Source organism: Panthera leo, chromosome B3 (assembly GCF_018350215.1).
Source record: "Panthera leo isolate Ple1 chromosome B3, P.leo_Ple1_pat1.1, whole genome shotgun sequence".
Taxonomy (NCBI): domain Eukaryota; kingdom Metazoa; phylum Chordata; class Mammalia; order Carnivora; family Felidae; genus Panthera; species Panthera leo.
In genome coordinates, this window is record NC_056684.1 from 23,246,805 (window position 1) to 23,259,218 (window position 12,414).

Genomic DNA, 12,414 nt, shown 5'->3' on the forward strand with positions numbered 1-12,414 from the left:
GGTCATGTATGGGTGTCTAGGAATTTGTCCATTTCTTCCAGGTTGTTCATTCTGTTTGCATATAATTTTTCATACCATTCTCTAAAACTTGTTTGTATTTCTATGGTCTTGGTTGTGATCTCTTCTCTTTCAATTGTGATTTTATCTATTTGAGTTTTCTCTCTTTTCTTTTTGAGATGCCTGGCTAGGGATTTATCAGTGTTGTATATTTTTTTCAAAAAAAAAAAAAAAAAACAGCTGTTTGTTATGCCCAGAATTCGTGATCCCCAAAGACCACTAGGGAGCCGAGTCCGATGCAAAAGCAAAAGAACCTTTATTCGAGCTAGCTCAAGCTCAATCCCCTACCTGCACCGACGCAGCGGTAAGATACCAGGGAGAGAGAGTGAGTTTCAAAAGCACAAAGGTTTTATAGGGGTCTAGGGGCAGTTGGTGAGGTAATGGCTGTGGCCTCAGCCGATTGGCTGGGGAAGGGTCGTGGCCTCGGCCGATTGGCTGGGGAAGGGTCGGAGTCCTGTTACGCAGGTCGCTGGGCGTGTTTTGATCAGAAAGTTTGAACGGGTGAGCGGGAGGTTACTCAAGGGGAGGAGGCGCAGTCTGAGGTTTCTGTGATTTTCCCGGAAAAGGGGTCATGTCGGGGACATAGTCACTCAAGGTGGAGAACACAGAACAAGATGGAGTCGGCCGGCGTAGGCCCGCCCTTTCATTCCCCCCTTGTCATGTAACTTACGGACCCAATCATGGGACCGGCTGCATTTATGGTGGCAAGGGGAACAGAGTTTGGAGGTTTACGCTAAGTTCTAGGAAGCATGTGTCCCTGGGGTGGCTCTGGGAGGTCTAATTAAGTATTGTCCCTGAGCTGGTATCTATGATCTGCCAGGTGATGTTTTGGGGGGTGTGGGGACTCCCGGTAGCATGAGCAATGACAAGCAGAGTTAACAGAGTTACCAATATTAGGTGGGTCGAATGCGCTGTAGCTTGAGCTTGAGCTTGAGCGGGTTGTGTTGGTCCCGACTGATGGCCCATCGCGTGACGAAGTCCTTCCAGATCGAGGAGGGGTCCGCTGGCCGAACGTGGGTGTGATGAACCCAGGTCGCGATGCCGTCTACTTTGAGAGCGGTGGGGGTTGTCAGCACTACAATGTAGGGTCCCTTCCAGCGCGGCTCGAGAGTCTCTCGGTGGTGCCTCTTGACATAGACCCAGTCTCCCGGCTTGTACTGATGAGGTGTCGGGGTCGGGCCAGCCTCGTAGATGGCACGGAGGCGCGGCCAAATGTCCTCGTGCGCCCTCTGGAGCCCTCTCAAGGAAAGAAAAAGTTCTTGATCTTTAAACTCTGCAAGAAGTTCAGCTCGAAGGCTGGGAATAACAGGGGGTGGCCTGCCAAACATGATCTCGTAGGGAGTAAAACCCAGAGTGTAAGGAGTGTTTCTAACCTGGTAAAGGGTGTACGGTAGGAGAGTCACCCAGTCCCCGCCAGTCTCCATGGTTAATTTGGTAAGGGTCTTTTTTAGGGTTCTATTCATTCTTTCTACCTGTCCTGAGCTCTGGGGCCTATAAGCACAATGTAATTTCCAGTTTGCCCCCACCGCCTTGGCTACTGCCTGTGTTACCTGAGAGATAAAAGCTGGTCCATTGTCTGATCCTACCATGGCAGGAAAACCATACCTGGGTAAGATGTCTTCTAGTAGCTTCTTAGCCACCATCTGAGCCGTTTCATGCTTGGTTGGGTATGCCTCCACCCAGCCAGAGAAGGTGTCTGTAAATACTAAAAGATATTTATAACCATACTTTCCTGGTTTGACTTCAGTGAAGTCGACTTCCCATTGGGCTCCCGGTCTGGTGCCTCTGAGCCTGGTTCCTTTTTTATTTGATGTGGCTTTCGCGTTGGTGAGTTGGCAGGTCTTGCAGGCAGATACAACTTGCTCTATTTTGGTGTCCTGTTGGTGAATCTTGATTCCGGAATGTCGGATTAAGTCTTTTAATTTTCGGGCCCCCATGTGAGTAGACCGATGCATGTGCTCTAATACTGAGACTCCGAGCCGGTCTGGCAGCACGAGCTCCTTGTTAGGTGTATACCACCATCCCTTTATCTCCTGGGCCATGGGGAGTTTCTTGATCCGCTGCAACTCCTCCTGGGAGTATTTGGGCTGGTCTGGTAAAACTGGGTCTCCCGGGTCCGGTAGTTGTATGGTCATGGTGGGGACTGGAGTAAGGGCTACTGCCTTGGCTGCCTGGTCAGCCTTTCGATTACCTCTAGCTACTGGGTTATCAGCTTTTTGGTGCCCTTGGCAGTGGATAATGGCTAGCTTGGCAGGAAGCCATAAGGCCGTAAGCAGGTTAAGTATCTCCTGCTTATTTTTTATAGTCTGTCCTTCTGCCGTCAGTAACCCCCTCTCCTGATAAATTGCCCCATGAATATGAGCTGTGGCAAATGCATAATGGCTGTCTGTGTAGATGTTAAGCCGTTTTCCAGCTCCCAGCATCAGCGCCTTGGTGAGGGCTATGAACTCCGCTCGCTGGGCTGACGTTCCGGAGGGTAGAGCCTCCGCCCATACGGTGTCCGTTTTGGTGACCACCACTGCACCCGCATACCTGTGTCCATCTTGCACAAAGCTGCTGCCATCAGTGAACCAAGTAGCCTCGGCATCGGGGAGGGGCTGGTCGGTCAGGTCCGTCCGGAATCCATGTACTTGTTCCAGGATTCCTGCACAGTCATGTAGTGGAGCACCTAGGTCAGGGTCGGGCAGCAGGGTTGCAGGATTGAGGGCCGCACTGGGGTGGAACCGCACTCATGGAGGGTTGAGTAGGAGGCTCTGGTAATGAGTCATACGTGTATTGCTCATCCATCTATCAGGAGGCTGTTTCAGGACCCCTTCAATGGCGTGTGGGGTCGTGATCCAGATCTCCTGTCCTAGGGTCAGTTTGTCTGCATCCTTGACTAGGAGTGCTGTCGCCGCAATAATTCTTAGGCATGGCGGCCAGCCGGCAGCCACTGGGTCTAGTTTCTTAGACAGGTAAGCCACTGGGCGGTTCCAGGGGCCTAAGGCTTGAGTTAGAACCCCTTTTGCTATTCCCTTATGTTCGTCTACAAAGAGGTGGAAGGGTTTCGTAATGTCTGGTAGGCCCAGGGCTGGGGCACTTAGGAGGGCCTTTTTTAACCGATTAAAGGCAATTTCTTCTTTTTCAGTCCATTTAAATGTTTTCCCCTCTTTGGTAGCTTCATATAGGGGCCTGGCGATCTCAGCAAAACCTGGAACCCAGAGGCGGCAGTAGCCGGCTGATCCTAGGAATTCCCTCACTTCTCTTCGGGAGGTGGGAGTAGGGATCTTTAGGACAGTTTCTTTTCTGGCATCTGATAACCGCCGCTGTCCGCCCTCCAGGATATATCCCAGGTAACTTACCCTCTCCCTGCATATCTGAGCCTTCTTCGCGGATGCCCGGTACCCTAAAGCCCCCAGGGTAGCCAGCAGGTCCTGGGTCCCTTGCTCACAGTCTTTGGCCGTGTCGGCAGCAATCGGGATGTCATCTACGTACTGTAGGAGGGTGAGGCCAGGGTGCTCCCTTCTGTACTCACCCAGGTCCTCGTGTAGTGCCTCGTCGAAGATGGTGGGTGAATTTTTGAATCCCTGAGGTAGCCGTGTCCAGGTGAGTTGCCCACTGTAGCCCTCCTCCGGATCATGCCACTCGAAGGCGAACAAGGGTTGGCTCTGGGGTGCCAGCGGCAGACTGCAGAAGGCGTCCTTTAAATCTAGTACAGTATACCAGACCCTGGAGGGCGCCAAGGAGCTCAAGAGAGTATATGGGTTGGGAACAGTTGGGTGTATGTCCGCGACCCTCTTATTTACTTCCCGGAGGTCTTGTACCGGTCGGTAGTCATTTGTGTGAGGCTTTTTGACCGGCAGTAAGGGGGTGTTCCAGGCAGACTAGCAAGGAACTAGTACCCCTAGGCTTTGTAGTCTCCAGATGTGTGGCTGGATCCCCTTCCGGGCCTCCTGGGACATGGGGTATTGTTTGATCCTTACCGGACTCTCTCCTGGCTTGAGCTCTACCAGGACTGGGGTCCTATGAGCAGCTAGTCCCTTCCCCCCCCAGTCTCTGCCCAAACCGAGGGGAATTCTTGTAGCCATCTGTCTATATTATCCTCTCTCGGGAGCGCCTCCTGGTGGAGGAGGTATTCATCCTCCAGTTTCATGGTCAGTACCTGGATGGGGTGGCCCTTGCCATCGGTGACCTGAGGCCCCCCTTGTCTGAAAGTTATCTGAGCTCCAATCTTGGTCAGTAAGTCCCGTCCTAACAGTGGGTAGGGGCATTCTGGTATTACCATAAAGGAGTGGGATACCTGGCCCGTTCCCAAATCTACTGTTCTTCGGGTAGTCCATGAATACTGGCTCATACCAGTTGCCCCTTGTACCCAGGACTTCTTGCTGGCTAGTTTTCCTTGTGGGGTGCGGAGGACCGAATGTTGTGCTCCGGTGTCGACAAGGAAGTCAACAGGGTTCCCCTCCACTTTAAGAGTTACCCTGGGTTCGGGGAGAGGGTCCGAACCCCGACTCCCCTAATCACTTAGTTCATCTAGCTCTAGGACTTTTACTCGATCAGTCTTGCTTCCTTTCCCGCCGGCCCTTTTCAGACAATCTCGGGCCCAATGCCCTATCTCCTTGCAGTATGCGCACTGATCCTTCTGCAGCCTCTGCTTCCCCCCCTTGGTGGTTCTTTTACCTTTTCTTGCGTCGTCTGCCAGCTACCAGAGACAGCGGTCTCGTTCCTCAGGGGAGTCAGCAGTGGTAGCTAGTAGTATTCTGGCCAGGTCTCGAGTCTGCTTACTGCTGGCAGCCGCCATGGCGCGAGCCTGCTTGTCCTCAGGAAGCTCCCGGTTATTATATACCTTTTCGGCTACCACCAGTAAGTCCTGCAGACTTTTTTCTCCTAGTCTATCTATTTTCTGTAATTTTCTCCTAATGTCTATGGCCGATTGGTTTACAAAGGCCATGATAACAGCTGCCTTGCTTTCCGGAGCCTCTGGATCCATGGGGGTATAGGTACGGAATGCCTCCATGATCCGTTCTAAAAAGGCAGCCAGAGATTCATCTTTTCCCTGTTGTACATTTCCTACCTTGGCCAAATTGGTTGGCTTTCTAGCAGCCATTCGGAGACCCCCCATTAGAGTCCGGCGGTAGACCTGGAGCCTCTCCTTACCTTCTGCCGTGTTGAAATCCCACTGGGGCCGAGTTAAGGGGAAGGAGGCATCTATCTGAGCCTGGTTGGTGGTGGGATTCCCGTCTGTGCCCGGAACTAGTTTTCGGGCCTCGTTGACGATTCTTTCTCTTTCTTCAGTCGTGAACAGGACCTGCAAAAGCTGCTGGCAATCGTCCCACGTGGGCTGATGGGTAAAAAGAACAGAGTCTAATAAATCAATAAGCCCTGCCGGTTTCTCGGAAAACTTAGGATTCTGAGCTTTCCAATTGTAGAGGTCACTAGTGGCAAAAGGCCAATAGTGATGGGGCTGGTTCCCCTCCGCGTCTGGGGGTCCGGTGGCTCGCAGGGGCAGAATAGTGGAGTCGGCGGCGGAGGCGGATTGCTCCCTCTGAGCCCTTTGTCTGGTGAAGGGCGGGCTTCCCACTGGAGTGTTTCCGCCTCCCGCTCTCAGAACAGCGTCTGCCTCCCCCGGAGGGGGAGGATGGTGTTCTTCCAGCATCCTAGAGGGGTTATACGAGGGAGGAAAAATTAATTCTTCTTCAGTACCCCCCTGTAAGACAGGGTAGAGGGGTGCTGAAGGCTGGATAAGACTTTTCTTCTTCTTTGTCCCCTGCAAAGCAAGAATGGGTTTTGGCTCCGGAGGGAGCGGGCTAGGAAGGGCTTAAGCCAAGAGGGTGGGTCTTCTACAAGGTCCTGCCAAGTGATAATGTAAGGGAGCTGATCAAGATGGCCCGTCTTAGGCTGAGAGATGATACTCCTGACTCGGTGGATGGTAGGGAGGTCGAAGGTCCCCTCTGGTGGCCATCCGACATTGAAAGTTGGCCACTCGCTAGAACAAAAAAACTGCCACCGACCCTTTCGGACTTCCACACTGAGGTTGTTAGCTCTTCCCCTCACATCCTTAAAGTGATCAATCATAATACTTAGAGGAGTAGTCTGAGTCTGTCCCATAACGTCCGTCCAGTAAGTCCACAGAACAAAACAGAGAAACACAAAAACAGACAAACAGAGGGCCCCTAGAAAATCTTCCAACTCCATGGAAGCAAAACTGAAAGCTAGCTTAGACATTTGAGGGGATTCCACGTCCCTCCAAAACCGATGAGGGGATTCCACGTCCCTCCAAAAACGACGGCCTCACGCCGACCAGCGGGAGCGACCCGCCTCGTCTCAGACCTTTGAGGGGATTCCACGTCCCTCCAGAAGGGAGAATCGGAATGTCTTCCGAAACTCCCGGCCCGTGGTCCTCCAGTGCGTCCACTTAGACCGTGTCGGGCACTACCAGAACTCCAGAAGTGAGCTCACACAGAAAAGACAGAACAAACAGACAGACACTAACCGTGGCCAGTCAGGCTCTCCGGGTCGGGGGTCCCTCAGGGGTCTTGGGGATCCCGGACGAGCCCCCAAATGTTATGCCCAGAATTCGTGATCCCCAAAGACCACTAGGGAGCCGAGTCCGATGCAAAAGCAAAAGAACCTTTATTCGAGCTAGCTCAAGCTCAATCCCCTACCTGCACTGACGCAGCGGTAAGATACCAGGGAGAGAGAGTGAGTTTCAAAAGCACAAAGGTTTTATAGGGGTCTAGGGGCAGTTGGTGAGGTAATGGCTGTGGCCTCAGCCGATTGGCTGAGGAAGGGTCGTGGCCTCGGCCGATTGGCTGGGGAAGGGTCGGAGTCCTGTTACGCAGGTCGCTGGGCGTGTTTTGATCAGAAAGTTTGAACGGGTGAGCGGGAGGTTACTCAAGGGGAGGAGGCGCAGTCTGAGGTTTCTGTGATTTTCCCGGAAAAGGGGTCATGTCGGGGACATAGTCACTCAAGGTGGAGAACACAGAACAAGATGGAGTCGGCCGGCGTAGGCCCGCCCTTTCACTGTTCAATTCATTGATCTGTTCTATTGTTTGGTATTCTATATTGTTTATTTCCACTGTAATCTTTATTATTTCTCTTCTTCTGGCTTTGAGGTTTCTTTACTGTTCTGCTTCTAGTTCCTTTAGGTGTAAGATTTGGTTTTATATTTAGTATTTTTATTGTTTCTTGAGATAGGCCAGGATTGCAATTTATTTTCCTCTTACAACTGCTTTTGCATCCCAAAGGGTTTTGACTGTCGTGTTTTCATTTTCATTTCTTTCCATATATATTTTTAATTTCTTCTTTAATTGTATGGTTGACCCACTCATTCTTTAGTAGAATGTTTTTTTTTTTAGCTTCCATTCATTTGGAGGCATTCCAAATTTTTTTCTTGTGTTTGATTGCAAGTGTCATAGCATTATGATCTGAAAGTATGGACGGTATGATCTCAATTCTTTTATATTTATTGAGGGCTGTTTTGTGACCCAGTATGTGATTTGTCTTGGAGAATATTCCATGTGCACTTGAGAAGAATGTGTATTCTGCTGCTTTTGGATGAAAAGTTCTGAATATGTGTCAAGTTTATCTGGTCTAGGATATCATTCAGGGTCATTGTTTTTCTATTTATCCTCTGCCTAGATGATACATCCATTGTTGTAAGTGTAGTATTCAATTCCCCTGCAATTAATTCTTACCAATAAAATTGCTTATGTTTGTGATTAATTGATTTATATATTTTGGTTCTAACAAGTAGGGGTGTAAAAATTTACAACTGTTCCTCTTCTTGATGGGCAGACCCCATAATTATGATATAATTCCCTTCTTCATCTCTTGTTACAGTCTTTAGTTTAAAATCTAGTTTGTCTTGTATAAATATGGCTACTCCAGCTTTACTTTGACTTTCAGTAGCATGACCGATGGTTCTCCATCCCCTCACTTTCAGTCTGAAGGTGTCCTCAGGTCTAAAATGAGTGTCTTGTAGACAGCATATAGATGGACCTTGTCTTTTTTTTAATCCATTCTGATACTCCATTTCTTTTGATGTGAGCACTTAGTGCATTTACATTCAAAGTTATTATTGAAAGATATGGAATTAGTGACATTTTGTTGTACATAGGTTTCATGCTTGTAGTGATGTCTCTGGTCCTTTGCAGTCTTTGCAGCATTACACTCAGAGTCCCCCTTAGTGTGTCTTACAGGGCTGGTTTAGCAGTCATGAACTTCTTCAGCTTTTTTTTTCTGGAAAAGCCTTTACCTCTCCTTTTATTCTGAATGACCGCTTTGCTGGATAAAGGATTCTTGGCTACATATTTTTCCTATTCAGCACATTGAATATTTCCTGCCCCTCCCTTCTGGCCTGCCAAGTTTCAGTGGATAGGTCTGCTACTACCCTTATGTGTTTATACTTGCTGGTTAAGGTTTGTTTGTTCTTAGCTGCTTTCAGAAATCTCTCTTTATATTTGTATTTTGCCAGTTTCACTATGTTATGAAGTGGAGAAGACCTATTTATGTTAAACCTGAAGGGATGTCTCTGTGTCTCCTGTATTTGCATGTCTGCCTCCTTCCTCAGATTAGGGAAGTTCTCAACTATAATTTCTTGAAGTAAACATTCTGCTCCTTTCTCCCTCCTCCTCCTCCTCCTCCTCCTCTTCCTCCTCCTCCTCCTTCTTCTTCTGGAACTCCTATTTTATGAATATCATTATGTTTCTTTGAATCACCTAGTTCTCTAAATCTACCTTCGTGCTCTAGTATTTTCTTGTCTCTCTTTTTCTCAGTGTCATTGTTTTCCATAATTTCTATTGTGTATTCTATTGTGTATTCTCCCCATCTGCTTCCTCCAGCCTTGATGTCACTGCATCTAGTTTATTTTGCACCTCATTTACACCATTTCTTAATTCATAGTGATTATTTCTTAGTTCCTTGATCTCTGCAGCAATAGAATCTCTCCTGTCTTCTACACTTTTCTCGAGCCCAGGTATTAATCTTATAACTATTATTCTAAATTCTTGCTCAGATATATTATTTATATCTGTTTTGATCAATTCTCTAGCAGTAATTTCTTCCTGGAATTTCTTTTGATGAGAAGTCTTCTGTTTCATCATTTTGGCTAGTTTTCTGTCCCTTATATGTTTTAATAACATTATTTGTCCTGCACCTGAGTGCACTACTGTATTAAAAAGGGGTCATGCACTGTCCAGGGCCTGGTCCTTCAGGAGGTGTTTATTGAGTGTCTTGCATGCTCTTTGTTGTTCTGACACTCATTGCTTTATAAACCACTCGTAGTGGTGGTTTGGGCTTTCTACCAGGTATGCTTTGATTTGTTCATTGAGGTAACCCTGGAAAAAAATTGTAAAAAGGGGGTGATGGCAGAAGCCTTATCCTAAACAAAGAGATAAATTACAGGCATGGGGAAAAATAAAAGAATAAAAAATTGACCAGGCAGAGAATCAGAGAAACTGTATGACTTAATTCGGAGAGAGAGAGAGAGGAAAATAAAGAAGGAGACACAGAAGAGGTGTAAAAAGAATACAGTAAAAATGTCTGCTTAAACAAACCAACAACCACGATAACCCTACTAGAGAAGGGAAGGAATAAGAGGAAGGGAAGGAATAAGAGGAATTTCATATATATATAGATATAGATATAGATATAGATATAGATATAGATATAGATATATTTTATGATGGGGAGAAAAATGGTGACATCCCCGTCTCTACCCCACCCCCAGACCAAGTTTACCAAACCACTCTGTTCAGGCCATCCTCACAGTGTTGTGCAGTCATGAGTGGGCTGGTTTGTTCTGCTCCATAGTCTCCCACACCCCCCAGGTGCTCTGCTAGGATTCAAAACCTGATGTCTTAAAGGGTCCTGCTCCATGTATCCAGGTTCTGGGGTATTGCCAGCTACCTCTTCCTAGCTAGCTGACAAAGGACCTCTGGCTCCTCACAGGGCTGCACAGACATGAGTGGGCTGGTTGGTTCTGGTCCACAGTCTCCTGTGCCTTCCAGGCACTCAGCTGGGATTCAAAACGTGATGTGTTAAAGGATCCTGCTCTGCATGCCCCAGTTCTGGGGTAGAGTCACCCTGCCCAGCCAGCTGGCAAAGGGCCTCTGGCTGGCAAGCACCTGCAGGGTCTTTTGTCCTTGGAGGCTATATGCCATCTTCCCATAGCACTCAAGGGAGAGGATTTCTGTCACTGACTGTGCCTCTGAGCGGGCTACTGAGCCCAGGGCTGGCTCCCCTCCTCCCCAGATGCACAGAGTGGCAGGCCCCAGTCTGGAGAAAGCCCCACAACCCTAGAATGAAGAGGAAATTGGTTCTTGCTCCATCTTTTCCATTCCTTGGTCCATGGTTTTCCTCCTGTCCAAATTCAGTCCTACGCTTCCACAGTCTATCTTTCTACTTCTTTTGTCTCTCAGCAGAAAGGGATCCCTCCACTATATACTGACACCACCCGTTTTATCTCTCCCAGTTCACAGTCATGCACCTATGGCCCACCAAGTTCTCTGTGGGTCCCTGGAGATGTTTATGTCACTCTGTAGCCCAGATTCCTGGAATTCCAAGTCTTCTGGTCTCAATACTGCTGTGTTTGGGGTATGAGGGAACTTCTCATACCCCTACTTCTCTGCCAAGTAGACTCCCAGCTATATAGGATTTTGAATTTTATAAGTTATGTATATATGCTGGATAGTAAACATTTATCAGATATATCATTTGCAAATATCTTCTCCCATTCTGTGGGTTCCCTTTTAATTTTGTTCATTATTTCCTTTGTTGTGAAGATTTTTTATTTTGATGTAGTCAAAGAAATCCTGAAAAGAAAAGCTAAGCTGGAGACATTTCAACTTTCATCCCTAGAATAAATATTACTTGATTATAATGAATAATTTTTTGAGTGTATTATTGAACGTGGTTTGCTAGTACTTTGTTGAGGTGTTCCATTTATGTTTATCAGAGATACTGGAATGTAGTTTTTCTTTTGGTTTGGGTTTTTTGCAGTGCCTTTATCTGGTTTTGATATCATGGTAATGCTAGCCTCATAAATAAATTTGGAAACTTTCATTCCTCTTTTATTTTGGGGATAGTTTGAGACGAGTAGATATTAACTCTTCTTTAAATGTGGTAAAATTTGCCTGTGAAGTCAATTCATCTAGAATTTTGTTTCTTGAGAGTTTCTTTTTATTACTGATTCAACTTCATTACTAGTAATATGTTCCAATTTTCTATTACTTACATATTCAGTTTTATAAGGCTTAGGTTTCTAGGAATTTATCTATTTTTCTAGGTTGTCCAATTTTTTGGCAATTTTCCCTAATATTCTCTTATAATCTTTTATACTTCTATGGTGTGGGCTGCTTCCATCTGGTCCAATCTCTCATTAAAAAAGATTGTTTTCTTATTAATTTTCTGTCTGGATGATCTATCCTCTGATGTAAGTACGGTGTTAATGTTCTCTACTATTACTGTATTACTGTCAGTTTTTCCCTTTATGTCTGTTAATAGCTGCTTTATGTATTTAGGTGCTCCCCTGTTGGATGCATAAATATTTCCTGTTGTTATACCATTTTGGATTGTATCATTTATCTTTATATAGTGTACTTCTCTTTCTTGTTACAGTCTTTGTTGTAAGTTCTATTTTGTTTGATATAACTATTGCTACCCCATCTTTCTTTTTGCTTCCATCACATGGCAAATATTTTTCCATCCTTTCACTTTCAATCTGCATGTGTGTTTAGATCTGAAACGAGTATCTTTTGGCCAACCTATAGATGGGTATTTTATCAATTCAGTCACTCTATGTCTTTTGATGGGAGCATTTAGTGCATTTATATTCAAAGTAGTTAATGATTGGTATATACTTCTTGCTATTTTGTTACTTCTCTTATGGTTGTTTTTGTAATTGTCTGTTTTTTTTTTCTTCTATTGTTCTTTTCCCTTATGGTTTCGTGGCTTTCTTTAGTGATATGCTTGGATCTCTCTCTCTCTCTCTCTTTCCCTTCAAGATTTGTCATTATCATTGGGCTCATATATAACATCTTATGCAAATGGCCCTCTATATTAAGTTAATGGTCACTTAAGTTTGAAGCCATTCTAAAAGCACTATATTTTTACTCCTCTCATGTTTTCTTTATATGATGTCATAATTCATTTTTTTTTATTTTGTGAATTCCTGGCTGATTACTATAATAATGTAACCTCTGTAGTGGTTTTTATAAGTGATTGATATACTGTTATTATATTTGTATTTACCTGTGAAATTTTCCCCTTTCCTTATTTTATTGCTCCTGATTATAGCCTTTTCTTTCCACATAAAGAATTACAGTTAATATTTCTGGAAAGTCTGGTTTAGTGGCAGTAAACTCCTGTTACTTTTGT

The 12,414-nt window shown here is 46.0% G+C and overlaps 1 protein-coding gene across 1 annotated transcript; it reads right to left on the reverse strand.

The window, feature by feature from the left end:
* Positions 1 to 1,064: 1,064 nt before the first annotated feature.
* LOC122221480 lies at positions 1,065 to 4,456 on the reverse strand (the record flags this gene model as incomplete). The annotated part of the gene is given in 3 exon segments (XM_042940733.1): positions 1,065 to 2,087; positions 2,160 to 4,085; positions 4,088 to 4,456. Coding segments are annotated over 3 exon segments (3,318 nt in total), but the record flags the coding sequence as incomplete, so codon positions are not given.
* Positions 4,457 to 12,414: the final 7,958 nt, after the last annotated feature.